At 42.4% G+C, this 26315-nt stretch overlaps 1 protein-coding gene across 7 annotated transcripts in view; it reads right to left on the reverse strand.

Annotated features, from left to right (window-relative positions):
* Positions 1-26315, reverse strand: part of NUP88 (nucleoporin 88) — a 43244-nt gene that overhangs the window by 9916 nt on the left and 7013 nt on the right. For 2 of the 7 annotated variants that reach the window (XM_077969962.1, XM_077969960.1), the window contains exons 3-15: positions 25766-25891; positions 22404-22490; positions 20466-20642; positions 16506-16692; positions 15558-15705; positions 10522-10620; positions 7609-7699; positions 4358-4459; positions 1850-2008; positions 831-956; positions 657-722; positions 438-518; positions 8-164 (exon numbers count right to left, since the gene is read on the reverse strand). In XM_077969962.1, the coding sequence (XP_077826088.1) occupies positions 17-164; positions 438-518; positions 657-722; positions 831-956; positions 1850-2008; positions 4358-4459; positions 7609-7699; positions 10522-10620; positions 15558-15705; positions 16506-16692; positions 20466-20642; positions 22404-22490; positions 25766-25891 (1597 nt within the window). In that variant the 3' untranslated portion in view covers positions 8-16. Of the gene's footprint in view, positions 1-7; positions 165-426; positions 519-656; positions 723-830; positions 1005-1849; positions 2009-4357; positions 4460-7608; positions 7700-10521; positions 10621-12413; positions 12543-15557; positions 15706-16505; positions 16693-20465; positions 20643-22403; positions 22491-25765; positions 25892-26315 lie in introns of all 7 variants that reach the window. The other 5 variants (XM_077969957.1, XR_013405953.1, XM_077969959.1 and 2 more) reach the window with 5 other exon arrangements.

The raw sequence follows: 26315 nt of genomic DNA on the forward strand, positions 1-26315 counted from the left end.
AAATTACCAAATTTAGCTAGTTTGGATCTATTCCTACCTGTTTGATGGCATTGCCCAAATGTCGAAGTTGATCAGGTATCAGCTGTAATTCTTTCTTCATGTCTCGCTCACTATCAGAGAGAACTGGGAGCTCAGAGTGAAAACTGTGAAGTACTTTTTTCATCCTTTAGAAAAGGCAAGCAAACATCTCAAGTTAAGGTCTCTGCTAATTAGGAGAAACATAATCACAAGCTCATAATTCATGAATCTGGTGTCTCTGAAGTAGGCCCCATAAGAAGTGTTAGGGGAGAGCCTCATGTTTTCCCCAACATATTCTTCAGGAGAGGTAGGGGGCTCAGTTCAATTTTGTAGGTATGTAAGCACCTGCCAATGCCCATTTTCTTAAATATCACTGTTAGTACCCGAGTAGGTAACTAAATGTTATACAGCCCACTGACCTGTTCATGATATCCTCTTGTTTTTCTTTAGCTTCCTCATATTTGTCAGCTAAACGCTCAGCCATTTCCCGCAGACTTTTCCTAATGATATAAGAAACAAGAGACTCTTGAGGTCCACACCTTGATGTTGAAACCAATTAATGTGGCTCAGCATCTTAGGGTAAGAATATGGTTCCAGTCCTACTGACCTATTGTTTTCTTCTTGTTTTTGACACTTACCTCTCCTCTCGACAATAATTGAGATCTTCTAGTTGTTTCTTTTTTTGGTCACATAATAATTTCACCCTTCAAGAACAAAAAGGAATAGAGTTTACTCAGAAGCCAGGTCTAGGCTGTAACACGGCATCAGCTACCAGCCAGGGATCGATGGTTTGTGAGCACAGGACATCATACCTCCGCTGAATCTCCTCCTTGGCCAAGTCCTGTTTGAGAATGTACTGCTCTCTGAACACCTGGGTGGCTCTGCTGAGGAGCTGAAGGCATTCTTCAGGAGGAGGGGCTAGGTCCTTTTCAGAAGCTCTTAAAAACAAAGTTTCTACCTTTATTTTCCTTAGCTGAGTAAAACAACTGAAAATAGACTCAAGTCACAGGTGCTTTGTAAACTTTTTATATTTTTATTTCTTTGAAATGGAGTCTCGCTCTGTCACCCAGGCTGGAGTGCAGTGGTGCTCTCGGCTCACAGCAACCTCTGCCTCCCAGGTTCAAGCGATTCTCCTGCCTCAGCCTCCCGAGTAGCTGGGATTACAGGTGTCCACCACCCCACCTGGCTAATTATTGCATTTTTAGTAGAGATGGGGTTTCACCGTGTTGGCCACGCTGGTCTTCAACTCCTGACCTCAGGTGATCTGCCTGCCTCGGCCTCCCAAAGTGCTGGGATTACAGCTGTGAGCCACCGTGCCCGGCCTAACTTCTTTTGAGACAAAGTCTTGCTCTGTTGCCCAGGCTGGAGTGCAGTGGTGTGATCTCGGCTCACTGCAACCTCTGCCTCCCAGGTTCAAGTTATTCTCCTGCCTCAGCCTCCCAAGTAGCTGGGACTACAGGCGCATGCCACCACACCCAGCTAAATTTTTTTTGTATTTTTAGTAGAGATGGGGTTTTGCTGTGTTAGCCAGGATGGTCTCGATCTCCTAACCTCGTGATCCGCCCATCTTGGCCTCCCAAAGTGCTGGGATTACAGGCGTGAGCCACCACGCCTGGCCCAGCCTAACTTCTTTTTAAACACTTCCTGTTTATCATTCTCAGGTGCCACTTCCCCCCGTTCCCCATTCACTAGCTGATTAAATATATCCAGTTTCTTCCAAATCCATCACAGTAAAAAGTGTACGAAACAGATGAGGACAGAAAGGATGCACAGTAATTATGAAGACAGAAGAGAACCCATTCATAAAACCGCTATGCCCAAGGTTGCATACTTCAAAAATGCTGGATTGGCAACACTACGTTGCAAAATGCTTCTAATATGCTTTTCAAAGGAATCTGGGGTTTCAGCCAGAACACGGAGGGGAGACTCTGCCACTTCAACATCTTCTCGAGTACAAAGAAGGGGAGGAGACGCTGGATGGACTGTACTTCTGCAAAATAGAGAAGTAAATTGAATTCTACCATGGAGCGATTTACTGTATTACAGGAAAGCAGAAACCACATTAATCCAGAACTTTCAGAATATAAAATAAGGTGTTACTTTTGTAAAAGTGCAAGAATGCATGTTTGCCACCTAGAAAAGGTCACTTTGGGAAGCTACACCCTTATTCTTCCAATGCCCCTAATTTGTCAAAGCATTTCTGACTGCCATTTCTGGTTCTTTTCTAAAAGATTAAGGCAGCACAAACACCTAGCATGCATTCTTGGCAAAGGACTTGAGAGCCAGTTTATAAGCCAGAGCCACAAACATAAATTACTTGTTAGGTTTAGAGTTGATCAAAACCAGTATTAAGCCAGGAAACTGCTGTGTATACCACATTGGTTCTATATAATTTGATTTCTAAAAACTATTCACTCAAGTGCAAATACTCAAACTTCAGAAAGAGCTTAAAAGATCTCACAAACTTTAGCAGCATGGCAACTGATTTACTCTGAAGGCAACAATTCTAATGTGAATGTTTGGTTGGACATGGTGGCTCATGCCTGTAATCCCAGCATTTTGGGAGGCTGAGGCAGGTGGACCACTTGAGGTCAGGCATTCAAGACCAGCCTGGCCAACGTGGTAAAACCCTGTCTCTACTAAAAATATAAAAATTAGCTGGGCGTGGTGGCACACATCTGTAATCTCAGCTACTTGGGTGGCTGAGGCATGAGAATCGCTTGAACCCAGGAGGCGGAGGTTGCAGTGAGCTGAGAACACATCACTGCACTCTAGCCTGGGTGACAGGGTGAGACCCTGTCTCAAAAAAAAAAAAAAGAAAAAAAAAGTGAAAGTTCGTCAAATAGCATTACTTTATAGACAACTTGTATTTCAGGGAGCTAGCAGAAATATGATCTGAAAGTATCCAGATAATTGGCTGGGCGCAGTGGCTCACACCTGTAATTCCAGCACTTCGAGAGGCCAAGGTGGGTGGATCACCTGAGGTCAGGAGTTCAAGACCAGCCTGGCCAACACGGCAAACCCTCATCTCTACTAAAAATATAAAAATTAGCTGGGTGTGGTGTGCGCCTGTAATCCCAGCTACTAGGGAGGCTGAGGCAGGAGAATCGCTTGAACCCGGGAGGCACAGGTTGCAGTGAGCTGAGATCATGCCACTGTACTCCAGCTTGGGCAACAGAGCAAGACTCCATCTCAAAAAAAAAAAAAAAAGTATCCAGACAATTAATGTTTATTTTTTCTCTTTGGGATTTATATTTATTCTGAAGTAAGCCAGTGTGACTAGGTTTTATTTTACTAAATGTACTGTGGGTGTTTAGGGGTGGGGGTGGTGTCTAGTGTTTGAAGCTCCAGTGACTTTTGTTTTTGGTACTCATATTCCTGCATTTATATAACTCAGAATGATCTTCCAAGGCTGTTGGAAAAGGAAGACAGTGATTATAGCTTACTTGTCTGACTTCCTTAAAGGAGAAGGACTAAGAGTTCAGCTTTTTTTTTTTTTTTTTTTTTAAAGACACAGGGTCTTGCTCTCACCCAGGCTGGAGTGCAGTGGCATGATCATGGTTCACTGTAGCCTAAAACTCCTGGGCTTAAGCAATCCTCTCACCTGAGTAGCTAGGACTACAGGTGTGCACCACCATGCCTGGCTAATTTTTTTGTTTTTTGTAGAGATGGGGGTCTCACTATTTTGCCCAGGTTGGTCTCGAACTCAGGGCCTCCCAAAGCATTGGGATTACAGGTGTGAACCACAACTGCACCCAGCCTGAGTTCAGCTTTATTCCAGTTTACATATTCTACAATGTCCCTCAGGCTGGCAGAGATGGAGAAATTAAAGAGTATGAGTATGGACTTCTGAGTCAATGAGATCTGCATCTGTATCCCAACTCTATTTTGTTACCTGTGATTTTAGCATTTACTAACCTCTTGATCCCTGCTTCTACTCTTATAAAATGGAAATGACAGAACTGTCCTTACAGGGCTGCCCTGATGATTCCAGGAGGCAGTACAGGCACATGGCTTACTTCTGAGCTTGGCACATGGTCACAGCTTGAGAATTGTTACTCATATTGATAATGGAATTTGGTATTCAATTTTAGTATTTTTTTCCCCACACTCTGAAGAAAAGCTCCCGACTCTCAGCGAGGTGCAGGAGATGCCAGAAACCATGCCTAAAATGAAACCTTACAGACATGGCAGGAACAGAAATATCTGTCCTTCCAACCCTCAAGTCAGAAGCCAAAGCATAAACCACACTTTTGTATAGCTTCAAGTTGGTTACTGAGTGCATTTTCTCAACTGCAGAATTAGTGAGAGCTGTGCGGAGAATAGAAAATGGACGTACAGTAAAGGCCTGACGAGGCATTCATAGGTACTGGTGACGCAGAGCATCGTGGGGCCCAGAATGTCAGGGACAATCCAAAATCCTCGAATTGGAGCCGGATGCCTGGAAAAACAGTCATAGTTAAGTTACAAAGCAGCAAATGCAATGGAACCAAGAACAAAGACATGACAGGTCATGGCCTTCTCAGGCCTGGGCTGACAGTTGCCTGGGACATCCTGTCAGTACCATAACCTCAAAAGTGGTGGCCTGGAAACCTTTCATACAGCCCTACACTAAAGTCTAGAGCCCATGTCACTAAGTCACTCAGGAATCCCTAACTGTAGAGTGGTGCTGACTGTAATCTCAAAAGTTACACGTTCCACTGAAGATCTGTCTGTCTCTCCAACTTGCACATAAGCCCCAGCTATCTAGCCCACTTCTAACAAATTAAGTGCTTACAAACTGTTGAATGAACAGAGCTGCCGAGTCTGTCTCAATGAGGCCTGACGTCAATGTCACAGGAAATCATTTAGCATGCACAGCCTGCATCTCTCTCTCAATCTTCCTTCCCACTTCAGTGAAGACACTGGAAACTGAGACCTCAGATGGGAACTGTCAATCTGCCAACATGCTCTCCTAGCGGCTCCCACGCCCATCCCACCTGCATGCCTACAACACGCAACTGCCCCTGAATGCGGATGTCGCCTCCGCTCACACCTTCTGAAAATTGTACCATTAACTGTGTCGTTTCAGAATCTCCCTATTATCTACTTCCCCTCAGCTTGCAAACTCATGTCTCTTCCATTTCAAATACTCCCATTTCAATATAATGTCCAGTTCCCCTTAACTGATTCTTTCTCTCCATCCCTTTAGAACCAGCAGTCGACACACTAGTTCCCCTTCCATAGCTCCCATTTACTTTTTTGGCATCTAGAAGGTTGTAAACTTTTTATTATCAGTGTGAAATCTACACATTACTGGGCTATATACTATGTATTCAGTATCCAGGTCAAGAATCAGGACACTGCAGGGGCTTTAGGGCTCCCATGTGACTTTCCCTGGTCATAGCCTTTCACTCCCCAGAGAAGTAGCTACTACTCTGACATTCATAATACCGCGTCTTTGCTTTACAGTTTTCCTATGTATTCATTCCTAGGCAGGAATGTTTAATTTTACCTGTTTCTGAAATTGATATAAATAGGATTTTGGGGTTTTTTGGAGACAGGGTCTCACTCTGTTGCCCAAGGCTGGAGTGCAGTGGTGCGATCACAACTCACTGCAGCCTTGACCTCATGGGCTCAAACAATCCTTCCACCTCAGCCTCCTGAGTTGCTGGGACCACAGGTACATGCTACCACACTGGCTAATTTTTTTTGTTTGTTTGAGATGTAGTCTCACTCTGTTGCCCAGGCTGGAGTGCAATGGTGCAATCTTGGCTCACTGCAACCTCCACCTCCCAGGTTCAAGTGATTCTCCTGCCTCAGCCTCCTGAGTAGCTGGGATTACAGGCGCCCGTCACTACACCCAGCTAATTTTTTTTGTTTGTATTTTTAGTAGAGACGGGGTTTCAACATGTTGACCAGGCTGGTCTCGAACTCCTGACCTAGTGATTTGCCTGCCTCGGCCTCCCAAAGTGCTGGGATTACAGGCTTGAGCCACCGCGCCTGGCCTCACCTGGCTAATTTTAAAATTTTTTGCAAAGAAAGGGTCTCGCTATGTTGCCCAGGCTGGTCTCAAACTCCTGGCCTCAAGTGATCCTCCTGTCTCACCCCACCAAAGTGCTGGGATTATAGGTGTAAACTACCATGCCCAGCCTACATGGGATTTTATTTTCCCTGTTCACTTTTTTTTTTTTTTGAGATGGAGTCTCATTCTGTCACCCAGACTGGAATGCAGTGGTGTGATCTCGGCTCACTGCAACCTCTGCTGCCCGGGTTCAAGCAATTCTCCTGCCTCAGCCTCCAGAGTAGCTGCGATTGCAGGCACCTGCCACCGTGCCCAGCTAATTTGTGTAGGTTTTAGTAGAGACTGGGTTTCACCATCTTGGCCATCTTGAACTCCTGACCTTGTGATCCACCTGCTTCGGCCTCCCAAAGTGCTGGGATTATAGGCGCAAGCCACCGTGCCTGGCCTCACTGTTCACTTTTCAAGCTGGTACAGTTTGCTATCCTTCTTGTGCCCCACCAAGCGTTTTTCCTGTGGTGCTCTGTATTGCCAAACCTAGACTATGTCTATTTCTTAGTGTATGCTATTTGTCTCATGTTTGTGTATACTCGATGTCTGAATGCTTAGAGACATCCAGTAATTGATGAACAGAATAAAGGGAGGTATCTAGAATACCTTCCAGGTTTCTACTGGGGATAACTGGGCTGATATGGCACCCTTCAGAAAAATGGGACGTAGGAGAGAGACTTTTGGGGAGACAGAAGATGAGTTAAGGGGACATGTGGAGTTTTATGTTCCTATAGGGTATCTGAGTGGAGGAGCCCAGTAGGCATCTGGATATGTGAATCTGGAGTTCAGAGTGGTCTGGGCTGGGGCGATATGGATGTGGAAACTGTCAGCACTGAAGCCATGATTATGGCAAAAGGTACTCAGGAAAGGACCTAGAAAGAATAGAGAAGACCTGAGGAAAGAGTTGTGAGCATCACTTGTAAGCAGTAAGTCGAGGCAGAGGAACCAGCCTAAGAAGGAAACTTGAGAAAAGGACTGCTGGAGGGACTGAAGGAGAACCTGGAGGGACAGACGTCAAGGATGCCAAGAAGAGTGTGTTTCAAAGAGGAGACACAGGCAACCTCATCAAATAAACACAGCAATGCAGTGAAGGGCAGGCAGACTCTGCTCTCATGAAACATATACATCCCAGTAGTGGTGACAAGCATTAAAAAAATGCAAATATAAATAGTATAATATGTGCTACAAGGGATAAGAGAACAGGAGGGCCCTAAGTTAGACTGGGCAGTCAAGGGTGTTCTCTGTGAAGAAGTGACATTCAGATGAGAAAGAAGGGTACGAGTTAGCCAAGACATGACAGCAAGCTGGGGCTGGGGCTGGGGAAGGACCTTCCAGTCAGGAAACAGTATGTGGAGTGGCCCTGGAGCAGGAGAAAGCTTCTGATGAGCAGGACACTCTTAGGGGAGAAGTATCATGTCTGCAACTTTCAAATGATTCAGCAGTGAATACTGCGGACGTGAGTGTAATGGATACGCACGTATCTGAACTGCTGAAATGAACAATTGTTTTCTGATACACAAGGGAGGGAGAATCCTTACCTGCAGGGCAATGGCTTCGTACAAAGGATGTGTTCAACAAAGCATTTCTGTTCTGTAGAGAGTTCCTGTAAACTATCCTTATCTTCTTCATCTACCACAGAAGACATTATATAGATGAAATGACGCTTAGACAAGTCTCAAATTAAAACGCTCATGATATTGGGTTAAATGCAATTAAGTTCTTGTCTGGAAACACTGCTTCTCAAATACTATGCTTTTCTGACACAGGCATGTGCTTTCCCAGGGGGTCTAGATTTCCGCCCCAAGAAGCAAAGTAGGATTTTCCTTGGTAATGTCTCTAAATGCAAAAATGTTTCACTAAGAAGAATGAGATCATTCTCTTCCAGGCTGTTCCTTACCCACACTGATTTTATTTCCATACAAATATGGAAATAATGCTTTTTCCATAATGCTTGGGATCAGAAGTGTTTCAGATTTCATATATATATATATTTTTTATTTTGGAATATGTGCATTATACTTAGTAGTTGAACATCTCTTACCTGAAAATCTAAAATCCTAAATGCTCCAATGAGCATTTCTGTTGAGTGTCATGACAGCACTCAAAAACTTTTGTAGCTCACTCAGGTTCAAGGATGGAAAAAAGAGTTTTGGATTTCAAATTTTCAGAGTAGGGTTACTCAATCTGTAACAGGTTTTTTTTTTCTTTTTTTTAATGAAATCTCCCCCTGTTGCCCAGGCTGGAGTGCAGTGGCCCAATCTCTGCTCAATGCAACCTCTGCCTTCTGGATTCAAGTGATTCTCCTGCCTCAGCCTCCTGAGTAGCTGGGACTACAGGTGGATGCCACCATGCCCGGGTTTAAGTAGTAGACAGGGTTTCACCATGTTGGCCAGACTGGTCTCGAACTCTTGAACTCAGATGATCTACCTGCCTCAGCCTCCCAAAGTGTTGGGATTACAGGTATGAGCCACCACACCTGGCCTGTAACAGCTTTTTGAAATGTAATTCACAGTACCATACAAGTCATCCATTTAAAGTATACCCATTAAAGTATACAATTCAGTAAGTTTCTAGTGTAAGAACTGTATGCCTGGCTGGGTGCAGTGGCTCATGCTTGTAATCCCCAGCACTTTGGGAGGCCAAGGTGCGTGGATCACCTGAGGTCAGGAGTTCAAGACCAGCCTGGCCAACATGGCGAGACACTGTCTCTACCAAAAACACAAAAAATTAGCTGGACATGGTGGGCACCTGTAGTCCCAGCTACTCAGGAGGCTGAGGCAGGAGAATCGCTTCAACCCAGGAGGCGGAGGTTGCGGTGAGCCGAGAGTGCACTCTTGCACCACACCCTGGCCAAAAAGAGTGAAACTCCTTCTCAAAAGAAAAAACAAAAAACAAACAAAAAAATTGTATACCTATCATAACAATTTGGAATATTTTCATTTTCCCAAAAGAAATCCACATAACCATTAGCAATCACTCCTCAGTTTCTACCAAACTTTCCAGACCTAGGCAACTAATCTACTTTCTGTCTCTGTAGATCTGTCTATTCTGGACATCTCATATAAACAGCCATACAGTTATTTGTGACTGGCTTCTTTCACTTAGCATCTGTTCACAGTTCATCCATATTGTGGCATGTATCAGTACTTCATTCCTTTTTATTGTTGAATAATATTCTGTTGTATAGACATACCACATTTTATCTATCCATTCATCAGCTTATGGACACTTGGGTATGTGGCTTTTGGGCTATGATGAATAATGCTGCTATGAACACTCATGTACCAGTATTTGTGTGGATACAGGTCTTCATTTCTCTTGGAAATATACTCAGGACTGGAACTATCAGGTATGTGGTAAATGAACAATCATTTGAGGAACTGCCAGATTGTTTTCCAAAGTGACTGTACCATTTTACATTTCTATAAGCACTGTATAAAGGTCCTCATTTTTTTCTACATCCTCAACACGTGTTAATGTCCATCTTTTTCATTTTAGCTATACTAGTAGATATGACATGATACCTCATTGTGGTTTTGTGGTATCTTATTTCCATAATGACTAATGATGTTGTATATCTTTTTATAGATATGCTATTTGCCCAACTGTATTGAATGCTAAGGGTTCTTTATATTGTTCTCCATACGAGTCCATTATCACACAAATATTTTCTCCCATTTTGTGGGCTGTTTTCCCTTTTCTAATAGTATCCTTGAAGGAAAAAAAGTTTTAAATTTTGATGGCCAGGTGCGGTGGATCACACCTGTAATCCTAGCACTTTGGGAGGCTGAGGCAGGTGGATCATTTGAGCCCGTGAGTTTGAGACCAGCCTGGGCAACATGGTGAAACCCCATCTCTACAAAAGACACAAAAATTAGCCAGGCATGGTGGCTTACTCTTTTAGTCCCAGATACTTTGGGGGCTGAGGCAGGAGCATTGCTTGAGCCCAGGAGTTCGAGACTGCAGCAACCTATGACTGCACCACTGCACTCCCACCTAGACACCGTGTTAGCCAGGATGGTCTCGATCTCCTGACCTTGTGATCCGCCCACCTTGGCCTCCCAAAGTGCTGGGATTACAGGCGTGAGCCACCGCGTCCGGCCTTTTTTTTTTTAAAGCAAATTCTTCCAGACCCTGATTGAGTCAGTTTTGGTATTTTCTTTCTTGAAATTTGTCCATTCCATCTAGATTATGTAATGGCATACATTTTGTTCATAATATTCCCTTATAATCTTTTATTTCTCTAAGTTCAATATTAATATCCCTGCTTTTATTCCTGATTATAGTTAGTCTAGCTAAAGGCTTGTCAAATGTCGTTGATCTTTTCAAAGAACCTTTTGGTTTCACTGATTTTCTCTATCATTTTTCTATTCCAAACTACTTTTCTGAAATTTATTAAATCTATTTTTCCTCTGAAATCTATTAAAAGTGCAGAGAGTTAGTAAACTCACCTGATCCAAGAAATTTGTGAAGTTTATGAATCCAAGTTAGCCCAACACTATGTACACCAGCTTCATGAGTACAGTGATATCTTGAAGGACACTTGGGATCTGCAAATGGAATAATTAATGATACAAAAGTAGCCATTGGATAACTAAAAAAATTTACCTCAAATTTGTTGGCTACCCCACAGTAGCCTATGAACACATTTGTTGATGCAAGGTTTTATAAAAGGCTTTCCTATTGTTAGGGGTTTTGAAATTTTAAAATTTGAATTCAAATTTCGAATATATTTAAGTACAGATATACCTCAGAGATACTGTGGGTTTGGTTCCAGACCATTGCAATAAAGTGAATATAGAAATAAAGTGAGTCACACAAATCATTTGGTCTCCCAGTACATATGAAAGTTGTGTTTACACTATGCAGAAGGTTATGTTTATACTAGTAGGTACGCAACAGCATTACGTCCAAAAATATGTACACACCTTAACCATTTTTTATTGCTAAAAAATGCTGACGCAGAGACACAGTGAGCACATGCTGTGTGAAAATGGTGCTGATAGCCTTGCTTGATGCAGGGCTGCTGCAGCTTTCATTTGTTTAATAATAATAATTAAAAAAAAAGCACTATCTGTGAACCACAATAAAATGAGGAGGTATGCCTGTATTCTGAAAAGTATAAAAAATGGCTGGGCATAGTGGCTCACGTCTGTAATCTCAGAACTTTGGGAGGCTGAGGTGGGTGGATCATGAAGTCAGGAGTTCGAGACCAGCCTGACCAACACGGTGAAAACCCGTCTCTACTAAAAATACAAAAATTAGCCAGGTGTGGTGGCAGCCGCCTGTAATTCCAGCTACTCAGGAGGCTGAGGCAGGAGAATTACTTGAACCCAGGAGGCAGAAGTTGCAATGAGTGCCGGGCGCGGTGGCTCAAGCCTGTAATCCCAGCACTTTGGGAGGCCGAGACGGGCGGATCACGAGGTCAGGAGATCGAGACCATCCTGGCTAACACGGTGAAACCCCGTCTCTACTAAAAATACAAAAAACTAGCCGGGCGAGGTGGCGAGCGCCTGTAGTCCCAGCTACTCGGGAGGCTGAGGCAGGAGAATGGCGTAAACCCGGGAGGCGGAGCTTGCAGTGAGCAGAGATCCGGCCACCGCACTCCAGCCTGGGTGACAGAGCGAGACTCCGTCTCAAAAAAAAAAAAAAAAAAAAGAAGTTGCAATGAGTGAGCCGAGATTGCACCACTGCAATCCAGCCTGAGCGACAGAGTAAAACTCCGTCTCAAAAAATAAAAAAATAAAAAAACGCAATCTGAATGTTATTTTCTAAATATGAACACAAGAGGTTCACCAAAACATAAATACTTGCTGTCAAGTAACTCGTTTGTGCTTTTCTCTGTGCATTTATTTAGTTCTTCAAAAGAAAATGGTGGTTAAAATGGCAGCTCTGTAGAAAACCTATGTTTGTATACATCGACTTAAATAAAATTGTTGAAGCAAATGCACTCCTACAGCATAGGTATCACAAAAGACTTTAACACAACGGCTCAGGGAACAGTTCTATCAGTGTACTAAGGTGTGAAATGAGAAGTGAAGTTTAGTATGTCTTCATAATGTTGACTGACAGATAGTTTTAAAGGTTATTTTCAGTTTGGGATGCTCTTTTTGTTTGACAATCATTTATAACTAAAAAGTATGAGTAGTTGTTACACAATTTTAATTAACTGGTTTTGAAACAAATATTTCTGTACCTCCTTTGAGCCCCAGTATCAGTGAGACAATCCTGAGACTAAAAGATAAGCTATTGAATACTTATTATTATGTATATTTATCTCTGTAACTCATGATTTTTATTATTAATATTAATAATGTTACTGGCCGGGTGTGGTGGCTCACACCTGCAATCCCAGCTACTCGGGAGGCTGAGGCTGAGGCAGGAGAATTGCTCAAACCCGGGAGGTGGAGGTTGCGGTGAGCTAAGATTGCGCCACTGCACTGCAGCCTGGGCAACAAGAGTGAAACTCCATCTCAAAAAACAGACAGACAAAATAATAATGTTATTAAAGTAAAAATAAAATACAGAGATAAGGTATATATTGAAGCTGATAAAATGGCACAATAACCCATAAAACCCCTAGATTAAATTTTCCTTTAACAGTCTCACTTTGTGATTAGTGACTTTATCATATATTAATGTTCTAAAGCTGATACATTATTTTTCTGTCTTATATATTGAGGTTCCATAAAACATCTTAGAAAACAGCATTCTGCTATAAAAAGTTTAAAAAACCTTCGTCTATGGGAATCATCTATCTGTTTGAATAATTAAAGTATTGAAAATTTTCTTTTCATTTGCCCGTATTTTAAGACTTAAGGCTCAAATCATCTCATCAAATCTAACATTGTTAAAATGACTTTTCAAAACCTGTAGTGCTAACATCAACAGAAAAATCTTAATACTGGGGTGTAAAACAAATTGATTACTAAAAAGAGCCAACATTTAGTTAACAGGAAATCTGTTAGACACTATCACTTTGTCACTAAGAAATCTGGTGTGCCTCAGTGATTATAATATGCCTTGTTCAGCACAATTATGAACAAGGCAAAAATTTCTTAGTTTCACATATGAAAATGTTACTCTCATTAGAAGAACCAAGAAAAGGCTGGGCATGGTGGCTTATGCCTAAAATCCCAGCACCGCGGGAGGCCAAGGTGGACAGATAAGGAGTTCGAGACCAGCCTGACCACCATGGTGAAACCCCATCTGTACTAAAAATACAAAAATTAGCCAGGCGTGGTGGCGCATTCCTGTAATCCCAGCTACTTGGGAGGCTGAGGCGGGAGAATCGCTTGAACCTGGGGGGCAGAGGTTGAAGTGAGCCGAGATCGTGCCACTGCACTCCAGCTTGGGCAACAGGAGCAAAACTCCATCTCGAAAACAAACAAACAAACAAACAAACAAACAAAAACAAAAACCCAAGAACAAAATGTCTACATCTACACTTAAGATTTCCCAAAGATATATGTATCTATATGAGGAAACCAATTAGTTTCTGTCACTTTACTTCATTTGGTCTGTTTCCTCATCTATAAAATTCTTAGACAACAGAAATCTCAAAATACCTTAATTAGACAAACCCAATGTACGCTCTTTGCTGGTTTGTTATGTAAGGAATTCTACCCCCTTAAATATTTTGGCTATACTTTAGTATAGAGTTGAGGCCAAAACTAGGCAAACTGGCTAACAAGAACTGTAAGGAGAATAGGTCAAATTGCTACAAGATTGAAATCCTCCTATGTTGCAGTGAATGACACGATTTCATTCTTTTTTAAAGCCAAATAGGGCTGGGCATGGTGGTTCACACCTGTGGACCAGCACTTTGAGAGGCCGAGGTGGGAGGATCACTTGAGCTCAGGAGTTTGAGCTTGGATGACATGGCAAAATCCCATATGTACCAAAAATACAAAAATTAGGCGTGTAGTCCCAGCTACTCCAGAGGCTGAGGTGGGAGGATTGTTTGAGCCTGGGGGGTGAAGGTTGCAGTGAGCCAAGATCACACCACTGTACTCCAGTCTAGGTGACAGTGAGATCATTATCTCACACACACACACACACACACACACACAAAAGCCAAATGGTATTCCACTGTGTATATACACCACATTTTAAAAATCCATTTGGGGCCGGGCACGTGGTGGCTCACATCTGTTATCCCAGCACTTTTGGAAGGCTGAGGCAGGTGGACTACTTGAGGCCAGGAGTTTGAGACCAGCCTGGCCAACATGGTGAAACCCCACCTCTACTAAAAATACAAAAATTGTCAGGCGTGGTGGCTCACGCCTGGAATCCCAGCACTTTGGGAGGTCGAGGTGGATGGATCACGAGGTCAGGAGTTCGATACCAGCCTGGCCAATATGATGAGACCTTGTCTCCACTAAAAATAAAAAAATTAGCAGGGCGTGATGGCACGTGCCTGTAGTCCCAGCTACTAGGGAGGCTGAGGCAGAAGAATCGCTTGAACCCAGGAGGCAGAGGTTCCAGTGAGCCGAGATCGCGCTACTGCACTTCAGCCTGGGCAACAGAGCGAGACTCCGTCTCAAAATAAATGAATAAATAAAATAAAAATAAAAATACAAAAATTAGCCAGGCATGGTGGTGGATACCTGTAATCCAGCTACTTGGGAGGCTGAGCCAAAATAATCGCTTGAACCTGGGAGGTGGAGGTTGCAGTGAGTCGAGATTGCGCCACTAAACTCCAGCCTGGCTGATAGAGCCAGACACCGTCTCAACAACAACAACAACAACAACAACAACAACAACAAAAATCCATTTGGTCTGTTGATGGACACAGGTTGATTCAACATCTTAGCTATTGTGAATAACACTGCAATGGGCATGGCAGTGCAGGTATCTCTTCAACCTATTATTTCCTTCCCTTTTGACATATCCAGTAGTAGAACTACTGAATAATATGGTAGTTCTACTTTTGATAGGACCAGGAAAAATTCACTATTAGGAATCTGGGTGATCTGGACCAAAGACCACTATTTTAAAACTTGGAAATTTGCTCAGTCTGCCTTAGACAAAATGTGTACTATAGTGACTAAAAGGCTAAAAAAACCCAGTCAACTTTTTTTTTTTTTTAGGCGGAGTCTCGCTCTGTCGCCCAGGCTGGAGTGCGGTGGCGCGATCTCGGCTCACTGCAAGCTCCGCCTCCCGGGTTCCCGCCATTCTCCTGCCTCAGCCTCCCGAGTAGCTGGGACTACAGGCGCCGCCACCACGCCCGGCTAATTTTTTTGTATTTTTAGTGGAGACGGGGTTTCATTGTGTTAGCCAGGATGGTCTCCATCTCCTGACCTCGTGATCCGCCCGTCTCGGCCTCCCAAAGTGCTGGGATTACAGGCTTGAGCCACCGCGCCCGGCCCCAGTCAACTTTTTAAAGGCTGGAACCACAGAACAAACACATGACATAGGAACAGTCTATGATAGTCTTACTATAAAAATCATGGGAAGAAAGCACTACATTTATTGAAGAGCTTACCTCTATGAAGTTTGATTGGACAAGAAAAGTCAGAATCAAAAGGGTCATCCTCTCCAGATGCCAGTTTCAAAGCAAGCTCCAACTCAACACATTCAAACACATACAGAGAAGGAATGAGGTCAATCCTGGAATCCCAGGACTTTTCTGACTGTAAAAAAAAAAAAGTGTTGTAATTTTGATATTGCATGTTAATTTGAAAATGTACACAATTAAAAACAGGCAAAAAGCTGGGTCAGGGCCAGGTGCGATTGTTAATGCCTGTAATCCCAGCACTTTGGGAGGCCAAGGTGGGTGGGTGGATCATCTGAGGTCAGGAGTTCAAGACCAGCCTGGCCAACATAGTGAAACCCTGTCTCTACTAAAAATAAAAATTAGCCGGGCATGGTGGTGGGTGCCTGTAATCCCAGCTACTCGGGAGGCTGAGGCAAGAGAATCGCTTGAACCTGGGAAGCAGAGGTGGCAGTGAGCTGAGATCATGCCACTGCACTCCAGCCTGGGCACCAAGAGCGAAACTCCACCTCAGAAGAAAAAAAAAAAAAAAGAAGCTGGGTCAAACAGCGCTTTCAAATTCTTAATTCCACCTCTATCCTAACAGTGCACTGCACTGTTATTCTGAAGAGATAACACCTCTCTTCCTTTAAGAAGATGTTTGTGAAAAAAGCCGATGCAGTGATTCCAAGGCTCTTTGTATCTGTCCCTGAAGATTGCAATATAGAGATCAGAAAGTAACACGCAGACGGGTGGACCAAGTAAGTTGGGCAACCTTCTAACTTCTTTCCACTTAGGTTGCTAAGAGTGCCTCAGCTACTTTTTTAACTGTTTAATTTCCAAAATATCAGAAGTTCCATAAATAAGTTAAAATTCCTTCTCATATATTAAGCATTCATATTGGGTCAGGAAGTATTCCAGGTATCGAAGATACAAACACCCACAGCAGCCTGCACTTACTGCTTGGTCATCTTCTTCTTCCCCTTCTAGCACGACACAGTGATACAGCATTCCTGATTCAGTGGCGATCACTAAGATATTGGGGACACAGGGTAAGCAGAGGATAGCACAAGCATCATAACCATAGTTATCTTCAGCCGCAGGATGCATGGGCAACGGACCCAACAGCTTTCCAATATTTCCAGGGCTAAAGAAGGAGTAAAAACATATTTGGGAAATGTTGACAATAAGCTTGCTCACCCCATAAAACCATTCTTTGACTTTGTTTTCCTCCAGCTATCATACCCTCATTATAAATGTAGGATATTCCCAATACTCCACCTTCTCGCTTTCCCACTCAGATTCTACTGCTCTGGTGTTTCTCAACCAGAGACAATTTTGCCCTAGAGGACAATGGCAATGTCTGAAGACATTTTGGCTTGTCACAACTGGTTGTCACAATGTGCGGGGAGGTATTGGCATCTAGTGGTTAGAGGCTAGAGGCTGCTAAACACTCCCCTACAGCACAGCACCTCTAAAACAATAATTCAGACCAAAATGGCAATAGTACAGAGGCTGGAAACCCTTGCCCTAAATTTGCTATGGTTTATGCTTTCACCACTCCACTGAAGCCACTGTGGCAAAGGTCACCTGCAAGATTTGCTAAATCCAAAAGGCACTTAACCTTCTGCTGCATTTATCACTGGTTAACAATTACTGCTACTCAATATCCTTAACAGCTATAACAATTCTTTCTTATAGTTCTCTCTTCCTACCTCTTTAAAGACAATTTTCTAATGTCCTTTTCTAATTTCTTTCTCTTAAATATTGGTGTTCTCCAGGATTCTGTTGTATGCTTTGACTTTTTTCAAAACACACACTTAAATGAGAGCTTATTAAACTATGCCTCATTTTAACTACCATCTATATTCCAAGACTACCAAATCCTTTCTTCTGAAATGTAGCTTCTCTTCAAGGCTTTGGATCCCTATACTAAATCTGATTTGACAAATACTTATTATTGAGTGCCAGATGATTCTCCCAGTGAATGACTGTTTAGTTGATAAGGCAGACATTTAACTAGAATTAGTATACCATGTGATAAGTGCAAGAACAGAAGGATTTATGGTGTACAAAGGAATGACAAAAAGATACAAAGATAATGAAGAAAGCTATCAAAAACAAATAAGAAAAATAGAGAAAGAATGATTTCTGGGAAGGGGGTTGTTAAGCAGCTTATGCAAAGTCCTGGAAGCATGAAAGACAAGGAATTAAGAAGAAGAAAACTTATTTAGTATGATAGGAGGCAAAGTACAAGGTCTAAAGCAATGGCAAAACAGCTAGACAGACATCCAGGACTGGCTTATGAAGTACATCATCTTGGATGCCATGTTAAACTATTCAGTCTGCTGGGTAACAGTGTATCACTAGAGGTTTAAATCAAGTAATGGAACTTCACTTTACAAATCAATCTGGTATTAGGGAGGAAGACATGGAAGGGTCCAAAATGGGATCTAGGGAAACTATTTAAGAAAATAACCTAGGCAGATGATGAAGTTCTGATGCACGGACAACGGAATGGAGAGAAGGGTGTATAACCAGGGGCACCCAATCTTTTGGCTTCCCTGGGTCACACTGGAAATTGTTTTGGGCCACATAGAAAATACACTAACAATAGGTGATGAGCTTTTTTTTAAAAAAAAAAAAAAAAAAAAGAGGCCGGGCGCGGTGGCTCAAGCCTGTAATCCCAGCACTTTGGGAGGCCGAGACGGGCGGATCACGAGGTCAGGAGATCGAGACCATCCTGGCTAACACGGTGAAACCCCGTCTCTACTAAAAAAATACAAAAAACTAGCCGGGCGAGGTGGCGGGCGCCTGTAGTCCCAGCTACTCGGAAGGCTGAGACAGGAGAATGGCGTAAACCCGGGAGGCGGAGCTTGCAGTGAGCCGAGATCGCGCCACTGCACTCCAGCCTGGGTGACAGAGCCAGACTCCGTCTCAAAAAAAAAAAAAAAAAAAAGAAAGAAAAGAAAATCGCAAACAAATCTCATGATGTTCTAAGAAAGTTTACGAAGTGTGTGGGCTGCATTCAAGGCTGTCCTGGGTTGTGCACAGTCCGTGAGTTGGACAAGCTTGGTGTATACTTCCAAAAAATTTTAATCACAAAATCCACAGAAATTTGGGACTTTGATCAGTCCCAAATGTAAGGATGAAGATAACTTTTGGGTTTTGGGCTAAGGTTACTAAGCAGATCATGGTTTGGACAAATGAGGGCTCAGCAGTAAGAGGAGAAGGGGTAAGGGAAGGTACTAACGTTACCACAAAATCCTCCTGAGCTCATGTGTGAAAGGCAGAAAACATTTCTGCAAGGCGAATGCACTCAATAGTGAATCCTCACCATTCTGTAACCTGTCAAGCTCTTTCATCTTTCTTATCTTTATGGTTTTGCATACTTTCTTCTCTCTTCTGTACCCACTTCCGACTGTCTAGTGAATCCTTCAAGTCCAAGCTTTTGTCATAGCATTTCCTCAAAGTCTTCCAACATCAGCAGGTCTACTCATTTACTCCATCACACTCCTGAAGAACCCGGTGATGCCCTGAGCACATGACACTGTACTATAGTTACTGGTTTAGTTGTATGCCCTTCTGATAGATAAGGAACTACATGGTAGGAATGTTGCCTTCAATCTTGTATTTCCATCTTCTGCCACACAGTGGGCCCTGAATAAGTATGTTAAGTCGATTTATAAGCAAATAAACTCTAATGCTCAGTCCTTAGCCTTATGCCTCTGCAGTTTTCCCTCAAATTCTTATCCTGTATAGACTCTCTCACCATGACAGATGATTCTCATACCTCTATTTTAATTCTTCTTGTCTCTCATCATCCTGTATTTCCAACTGTCCATGGAATATTTCCATTTTATTGGTCCAATACTATCTTACACTGATTTACTTAAAAATAAAGTTTCTCCCCCAATTAGCTGCCTTTACTGACCTGTTTCTGTTCATGGCATACTCCCTTATCCAAACAGTAACTAAGTCTTATTTATCCTTCCTTTGTTGCTATCTACTGTGTTTAATTTTTCTCTCTGTTCTACTACCACCCAAGTTCAAACTCTCATAAATTATAAGCTCAATTTTGCAAAAGCTTCTTTAAAAGTCTCTGTCCCAGTCCCTTTCCTAACCAACTGTTTTGTCCTTCTGCTCAGAAACCATCACTGGCTTCCTACTACCCTATTCCTACAGAAAAAAAAAATCCACACTCACTCTTTAAAGAGGTATTTTTAATGCCAGCGAATTTTCTCAGGGCAGATACTTCTAGCTTTATCACTTAATGCTCCCTACATGAATCCTCAGCTGTAGCCCAGAATGTCTAATAAATGAAGCTTGAATGACACTTGCACTTGCTTATTTTTAGACTCTACTTTATGCTGCCCTTGACAGAAATGCTTTCACCCTTCCTTGATACTTCATTTAATCCTGAATGAACCCTCTAAGTCACACATGACATCGCTGCTTCTCTACAAAAATTTCCTCAACCTCGCAGTCAGAATGACCTCTCCTTCCTCTGGTTCTGACTGTCTGTGTACCAATACTGTGGTATACATAGTATTTTTTCATGTGTATGTATCTTTCTCCCCACAACTGGGACATAAATACCAGATTACCATGTCAACATGGTGCCTTGTTCATATAAGATAAACCATAAGCACTTGTTCAGATAACTAGAATTTGTGAACACAAATCCAGGCCTATCATAAGTGATTATCCAAGAATTCTATAGAACTTACCCAAATAACATGAAGAAATGAGAGGCCAAATGATCTGTACTAACCCTTTCTCAAAAAGATGCAAGCCAAGCATCGGAAGGCTGCAACATTTCCACAGACTCAAAAACATGGCTCCCGAGTCCAGCCTCAACGATCTCTACTGGAGCCCAAGCTGAGTTTTCATTTCAGGTGGGTGACCGCCACAACTCACCTGTGTAACAGACTGATGTATGTCAGGAAAGTCTCTCCATTCTCATATAAGATGTACAGTGGGTATGCCACTACTTCGTCTTTGCCTTTTTGTCCAAATAGAGTCTTTGGGACTGCTGCCAATGGCCCAAAGTCAAATGCCACTGCTGTCTCTCCTAGAGATGCAGTATATGCCCTTCTGGAAAGAGATGTAAAAACCAACTTGTTAAAAACAAAAACAACAAAAAATAAAAATAAAAAAAAACAAAACAAAACCACAAAATAATAATAGGAGGTAGGTATATACAGCATTTGTAGGCAATGGATTAAAAAGACAAAAAATGATTATGAAGAAGGTTAACATTTAAACATTCTCAGCTGGGTGCTGTGGCTCATGCCTGTAATCCCAGCAATTTGGGAGGCTGAGGCGGGTGGATCACTTGAGGTCAGGAGTTCGAGACCAGCCTGGCCAACATGGTAAAACCCCGTCTCTACTAAAAATACAAATATTAGCTGGGCGTGGTGGCGGGCGCCTGTAATCCCAGCTACTTGGGAGGCCGAGGCAGAATCACTTGAACCTGGGAGGCAAAGGTTGGAGTGAGCCAAGATCATGCCATTGCACTCCAGCCTGAGTGACAGAGTGAGACTCCATCTCAAAAGAAAAAAAAAAACAACTCATGAAATTAAGTGAAAAAAGCTAGCCATAAAATTATTTGGTTCTACTCTCATCTTAAATAGTTTAAATACACAGATATACAAATAGCAAAAATATATACATACACACAAATGCAAAAAGGAAACAGGAAAACACATGAAAACATCAACAGTTGTCTCTGAGCAGCAGGATCCGTAAGTTCTACAAGTAATTTCAAAGCACCTACTCTGTGCCAGGTCTTTTCTAGGGTCTGGGAATATGTCAGTGAATTAAACAAATGCCCTGCCCTCTAGAGAGAGACATACCACAAAAAGAAATAAAGATGGAACATAAACTCAGAAAATATCATGAAAATCAAGTAGGGTAAGAGGGTACTGATGGAGGTGGTACTTTACACTAGTTGGTACGGGAAAGACTCTGATAAGACATATGAGCAAAGATCTGAAAGAAGTAAGCAAGCAAGTCTGTGGTTAACTAGGGAAGGAGCAGTCAAGGTGGAGAGCAAACGTCTAAGGTAGAAGTGCTTAACGTCTGTGGAATGGCAAGGAGGCCAAGGTGCCTGGAGCCGAGAGCCAGGGCACAGAGAGAGGAATGAAGCTGGAAAGTCAATCAGGTGGCATACCTGTGGAACCTTTATAGGTAAAGATTCTGGGAAATCAATGGGGTGTGGAGAGCAGGGAAGTAGAATGATCTGATTAAACTGATCTGATTAAACTGTATATTAAAGTAGAATGATCTGATTAAATTTTGGCTGCTGTATTGAAACAGGCTATAGCTATAGGAGATTACAAAAGATTTTCAATTTCTTCTTAATACTTTGATCTATTTTTCTCAATTTTCTACAGCAAATATACATTATATCAAGAAGACGAATCATAAAACCATGCTGTTTTTGCATTTAAAATTTAGTGTAGTTATTCAGGAAGATTCTAGTTCAATACAAGGTTAACAAATATGGTTAAAATGAAATCACAATTTCATATAGCTGAGAAAGCAAACATCAATGCAAGATATTATCTTAGTTTCTTTATCACATAGAAAGGTGATAAAGAAATGAATGGTGGCTCAGGCCTGTAATTCCAGCACTTTGGGAGGCTGAGACGAGCAGGATCACTTGAGCCCAAGAGTTCCAGACAAGCCTGGCCAACATGACGAAACCCTGTTTCTACTAAAAATACACTTACTTCTCACATTACCAAAAGCATGCTAGTCACCTCTGCAAAACCTTGCAGTATGTTAAAACTGCATTTATAATCCCAATAAGCTAATTTAAAAAACCATTTTATGACTCAAATAAAAACTTACCCTTTATTGAGTACTAGGCTTTCCTCTTCGGCTTCTGAAAGTATAATCACCTTAGTGGGTGTCTGGGGCTCACGTAGCGAGTAAATTCTAGCAACCAAAAGAGAAGAAAACCAGCACTTAAAATTCTCTTTTCGTTTCCCAAAACTGCACTTTCCTCTCCATCTAGTCAGTTCTTGAGAATTTTCCCACCACTTATCACAACTATTTCTTTGCAAAAATCTTGCTGTTGCAAAGTAGTCTACTTCATTTATTGTTTAACTACATGAGGGAGGTTTCACTGGGACCTGAAGAAATGTTCTCTATCCTTACCAATATTCTTTAACAGCCTATTCCATACCACTGCACCTCTGTCACTTCCGTCCTGAGCCCTTAGCTATACTCGCCTTGTCCAGTCATCTCACTATTGCCCCTAAGCTTGCCAGTTTTCCTTCAACTACACACATCTATCTCTGCCTATTAGACACCAAATCCCACCAGAGAAAGAACCGTATCTTATTCTTTATATGCCAACTGGCTGACAGAGTGAGTGACATTTAGCCTGCAAATCTATTTATGTGTTTGTTCTATAAAAACCCAACATTGGCCGGGCACAGTGGCTCACACCTATAATCCTAGCACTTTGGGAGGCTGAGGTGCACGGATCACTTGAGGTCAGGAGTTTGTGACCAGCCTGGCCAACATGGTGAAACTCTGTCTCTACTAAAAATACAAAAAATATTTGGGTGTGGTGGCACACACCTGTAATCCCAGCTGCTCGGGAGGCTAGGGCAGGAGAATGGCTTGAATCTGGGAGGTGGAGGTTGCAGAGAGCTGGAGGCTGGAGTGAGCCAAGATCATGCCACTGCACTCCAGCTTGGGTGACAGAGTGAGACTCCATTTAAAAAAAAAAAAGAACCAAACAAACAAACCCAATATCATATCATCTCTATTTTCTCAAGGTAAAGTATGATACTGATTTTTTTTAACCAAAATTATTTTAAAGTAACCTATATTTCACAGCATATAAGGCTATTGTGAAAAAGGGAAAGAATTTTCAAAAGGCCAGTAATGTCATTTTAGAAATCCAAAGTCCCTTACAATCACTTATTTTGTCTGACGCCACTAAGAATTTTTAAACTTGGTTTCTTCTAATATCAATAAAATGCCACATTAAGTAGTTAATAAATGTTTTTCATGATAATTTGATCCATTTGAATACACATTTATTACAGTCTTCCTAGGTTCCTACAAGCGTTACTAACTTGAAAATACACATAAATACTAGACAATAATGTTGTATTGGGGAACAGTGAAAGAAAAAGAAAGTGTAACAGGGCATTCGGTGAAAATTTCCTTTTGCTCTGAAATTGCCCAAAATCTCCAAAGCTTAGGAAAACAGAAGTGTTAAGTACCACATATTTTAAAAAAGAACCTTCAATATCTGGGGCCAGACACTTCCTCTGGGGCTTAAGAACTGTACCTACGTTATCTTCCCACCATCTCCTTTTCCATCATAGGATATAAAAGGAAGACTAAGAAGAGAGGATGTCAAAGAGTCCTTCGGAGTACAGTATAATGTTTGTGCTGGGAAGATTTTCCCTCCCCTCTTTCTCTGCCCTGAACTCCAAAGCCAAACGGGTGGGCAGGGAAGGCTCTAGGAAAGAGCCAGATGTGGAGGTACCTGTAACAAGGGAGACTGGTGCATTTCCTAGCTGAATGCCCCTTAGTCACTTAGTAGCTGTCTCAGTTATTAGATCGAAAAAACATAGCAATACACACATATCACGTTCAGTACCATCTACAGTTTCAGGCATTCACTGGGGGGTCTTGGAATATACACCCTGCAGATAAGGTATACTGTACCCCATCTTGAGAGAGGATTCAGGGCATAGAGAACTGACAGGAGCCAATGGGAGCCAGAGCTCCTCAGTGATGGGGAGAGCTGGAAGTTCAACACTGCCCTCCAACACACACACACACACACACACACACACACACACACACACACACACACACACACCCCCATCTATACAGAGACTACCACATCAGCGGAGTTCACTGGTGACAGATGGAACGAGATTAAAACAAGATCAGGCATACTTCCCCATCACTACCAGTTTGGTAAGATCTCTACCTCACCTATCCCACTCCCCTACCCCACACTGAAGGAGTTAGATTTGGAGGAAGGAGGAGGCAGCCCATTCCTTACACTTCACCCTATGCTCCAAAGTGCTGGGATAAGAGGAAGAGTGAAAGAGCAGACCGCACACTCTCCAATCGCTTCTGATCCCACAAAACACAGGTCTGACCTACAAAAGGGCCAGGACATAGTTGTGAAATAGATTTGAGATCAAATAGCTTTTGAAATTTTTATTTTCTTTAGACAGGGTTTCACTCTGTTACCCAGTGGTATGATCATGGCTCACTGCAGCCTCAAACTCCTGGGCTCAAGCAATCTTCCTATCTCAGTCTCCTGAGTAGCTAGGACTACCGGCACATGCCATTATGCCCAGCTAATTTTTCTGCAGAGACAGGATCTCACTGCGTTGCCCACATTGGTCTCAAACTCAGGGGCTCAAGTGATCCTCCCACCTCGGCCTCCCAAAATGCTGGGATTACAGGTGTGAGCCACTGCAACTGGCCAAGATTAGAGTTTTAAACTGGACACACTGTTTTCATAACAAGAAGTAACAAGAAAGCTATGGGGATCTGTACAAGACACCATTAAGGGGGGAGCCGTTCAGCAGTGAAGGAAGATTTAGTAGAGCACAGTTAAAAGCAGTGATTAAGAAAAATAAAACTGAAGGTATCTGTACTTCTGCTGAGTCCTCCCAATTAACGATCCAGAAAGTTAACTGATAATATAGTAGAAATCTACATAGCATTAGGGCATTTAATAATAGAGTGCAAAGCTTAGAAGAGGCTTTAGAAACTATTGAATCAAACCTGCTCAACTTAAAAGATTGGAAACTGAGCCACCCCCATCCCTAAAAAGAAGCTCAAGATCTCAAAGATAACAGAAGAGGAGGTGGGACAAGAATTCAAATCTCTGAATTTATACTTATATTCTCTTTCTTTTATGCTACATTATCACCAAAAGGTGACATGATGAAAGAGTTTTGGAAAGATTATTCTAATGTGTCAGATTAGGAAAGGAGATACTTGGAGGCAGGAAGACTCGTTGAGAAGGAATAGTGGTAAGTAAGGCACGTAAGTTAGGGCAGTTAGGTGATTCTTATGATTGAGAATGGGTTACAACAGCCATCAGATAAAAGCAGACTCATTCAATGACTCACTTTGTTCTATGTTGAGCTGTTAACTGGCAAACAGAAACAGAGCTTTCCCACTTGCAAGGCTTCAAGAGAGAGAAAAATAAAATTTACCTTATTACGTTGTCTGATGTTAACAGCACTATGTGGGGATCCAGTATTTCACTTGGATACCATGCAGCATGCTTTAGAGTCAGAGAGGTAGAACTGGTGAAAAATCTCTCAGCAACTGGAGTGGTACTAAAATAAAGATAATAATTTTCCAAAACATTTTATACAACTTTGATGAAAAATCTTTTTTTTTTTTTTTTTTGAGACGGAGTCTTGCTCTGTCTCCCAGGCTGGAGTGCAGTGGCCGGATCTCAGCTCATTGCAAGCTCCGCCTCCCGGGTCCACGCCATTCTCCTGCCTCAGCCTCCCGAGTAGCTGGGACTACAGGCACCCGCCACCTCACCCGGCTAGTTTTTTTTGTATTTTTTAGTAGAGACGGGGTTTCACCGTGTTAGCCAGGATGGTCTCGATCTCCTGACCTCATGATCCACCCGTCTCGGCCTCCCAAAGTGCTGGGATTACAGGCTTGAGCCACCGCGCCCGGCCGATGAAAAATCTTCTAAAGGAACTTCTTTTTTTTTTTTTGAGATGGAGTTTCTCTCTTGTTGTCCAG

Source organism: Macaca mulatta, chromosome 16, assembly GCF_049350105.2.
Source record: "Macaca mulatta isolate MMU2019108-1 chromosome 16, T2T-MMU8v2.0, whole genome shotgun sequence".
NCBI classification, from domain to species: domain Eukaryota; kingdom Metazoa; phylum Chordata; class Mammalia; order Primates; family Cercopithecidae; genus Macaca; species Macaca mulatta.